Here is a 2,350-nt window from a genome sequence, read left to right as displayed (position 1 = left end):
AACGACTAGCACAACACAATATAACAGTTATCAGTAACTAAATAAGGAACTAATGAATGATTGTATTGAGTTACCGAGTACATAACACATAAAACCTCCGACCCAATCATTTGCTAATGAAAGTAAACAATGATTGGAACGGAGGAAGTACTAAATATATACCATAAAATATAAAGGAATTTGATGGCCAAGATAACTTCACGGCTATTACTTTCCGATCAACCTTGATTCGATCTTGAAACATATTTGTGAAACATCCCTTCAAATTCAACCTTACACCCACTTGATGCCATAGGACACTCGCATATTAGCTTGCACAAATTCGATTCCATCTCGCATATTAGCTTGCACAAATTCGATTCCATCCTTTCTCGAACTTCGTCTGTGAAAAATTCCAGACCAACTGCCCTAAAATACAAGTGCTCCAAATCTATGGCACCACTTAAATCACTTAACAAGTACTGTACTAGTTTTAAGAATGATTTTGCAGGCTTGGGATAAGTCGTACAGTACGCTATCTCTAGTCTCTTGAGTACTCGTCGTGAGGTTCTTTTACGGTTAGGCTTCCCGGTTTTCCTCTCTTCCGTGATATGTCTATCCCAATCGACTTTTAGGGTCAGAACATCTAACAAAGGGCACAACTCTAATAATGAAGCCACGGTCTTGATCTTATACCATTTTTTCATAATTAGTGTACATCGAGTTACGTTGCAAAACACGGTCGACAACACCTTATGAAGTACATAATCATCAAGTGTGAGGGAACTTACATTACTAATTGCCTGATAAAACTTTGACATTACTTTCTTTTCATCCCGGCTTTGTAGTCTAACCTTGTGGTTGATGAAGTCGATTTTTACTTCACACAACGCTGAAGGTTTAACTTCGAAACTAAAGATGGCGGATTTTACAAAGATGGCAAACCAACTGCTCTAACTTTGGGGCATTAATCACAACTGCAAAACGTCTATCTTCGATACAACCTGTGTCGATAACTAGCCGTCGTAAATTTCGATTGAAAACCTTAATGTCACGTTCCGGTGTCGACATAAACAAGAAATCTATTAAAGACAAATCTTCGAGAGATGGACAAGCCTCGATTAACGTTCCCAACAACTTCAAATCAACACGATAGCGTGTAAATCGTAATCTCTTCAAATTAGGAAGATTGATTTGTCCATCATCAGGCAACTGCAAATTATATACGAAGTATAACTCAATTGACGTCAGCGACTGCGTTTGTAAAACAAAACTTGGCAATATATTCTCATGGCAGCTGGAACCCATAAAACGAGGAGGACATGCTAACTCGAGTTCACGGACGTTGCGGTCACAAGCTTGTCGAAACCAAAAATTCAAAAGAGAGCACGAGATTGAGTCGTCAACTTCAACCGCACATTTGACGAAGAAACGGTAGATTGACGGTGAGGTAATATGTGACATGAAGTCAGGAAAATTCTTGAAATCAGGGAGTTTTATATTTATAGAGGTTACTTTAGTCCAAAGTCCACACCATCGACGGGATAATGACCCCGTAACGATGGCAAATTGGAGAGGAAGGAAAGAGATGATTTCGATAAGAACGTCGTCGGAGAGGGAACTCAGCCTATCTTCGCCATGATTACTAAGTTTAACGCCAATCTCCATTCTGTAGGCCTAAACAAATTTCAAGCTTCAGGGTTTAAGCGTGTTCTTGACCTAATTTTTGCCTCTTTCTTTTGCTTATATACGGAATAAGGCCCTGTTCTTTTGGACTTAATTTCAGTTCTAATAAGTTCGATTGATTGATTCGACTCCATTCGATTCGATTCGATTCGATTCGGCTCCATTCGATTCGATTCGATTCGATTGATTCGATTCGATTGAGTTCATATTAGTTTATTTCAACAGCACTATTATTATTCTTATTGATATCATTATTATTAGTTTTATATTAATGTTATTATTATTATTATTATATTTTTATTTTTATATTTAATATATTACTATTATATTTATTAATAATTTATTCGTATTGTTTATATTACTATTATATTTATATTTAATATACTTATTATTATTATTATTATTATTATCATTATTATTATTATTATTATATTATATTTACTATTTTATTAATATATTCATTATTATTAATATTATTCATAACATATTTATTATTATTATTATATTTAATATTATTATATTAATAAGTTATTATTTTATATTTATTATTTTATTAATATACTCATTCTTATTAATATTATTAATCACATATTTATTATTATTATTATATTTATTATTATTATTATTATTGATGGGGCATATTCTGCACCGCTGACCCAGTCAACATATTGAGCAAGGTCAAGAG

General features: G+C 33.5%; 1 protein-coding gene across 1 annotated transcript; it reads right to left on the bottom strand.

The window, feature by feature from the left end:
- Positions 1–891: 891 nt before the first annotated feature.
- LOC141627740 (F-box/FBD/LRR-repeat protein At5g22700-like) lies at positions 892–1,647 on the bottom strand. The gene has a single exon (XM_074440983.1). The coding sequence runs from the start codon at positions 1,645–1,647 to the stop codon at positions 892–894; it is 756 nt and encodes a 251-aa protein (XP_074297084.1).
- Positions 1,648–2,350: the final 703 nt, after the last annotated feature.

The sequence above is a fragment of the Silene latifolia genome, chromosome 1 (assembly GCF_048544455.1).
Source record: "Silene latifolia isolate original U9 population chromosome 1, ASM4854445v1, whole genome shotgun sequence".
Classification (NCBI taxonomy): domain Eukaryota; kingdom Viridiplantae; phylum Streptophyta; class Magnoliopsida; order Caryophyllales; family Caryophyllaceae; genus Silene; species Silene latifolia.
This window is presented reverse-complemented; position numbering and strand designations above follow the sequence as displayed.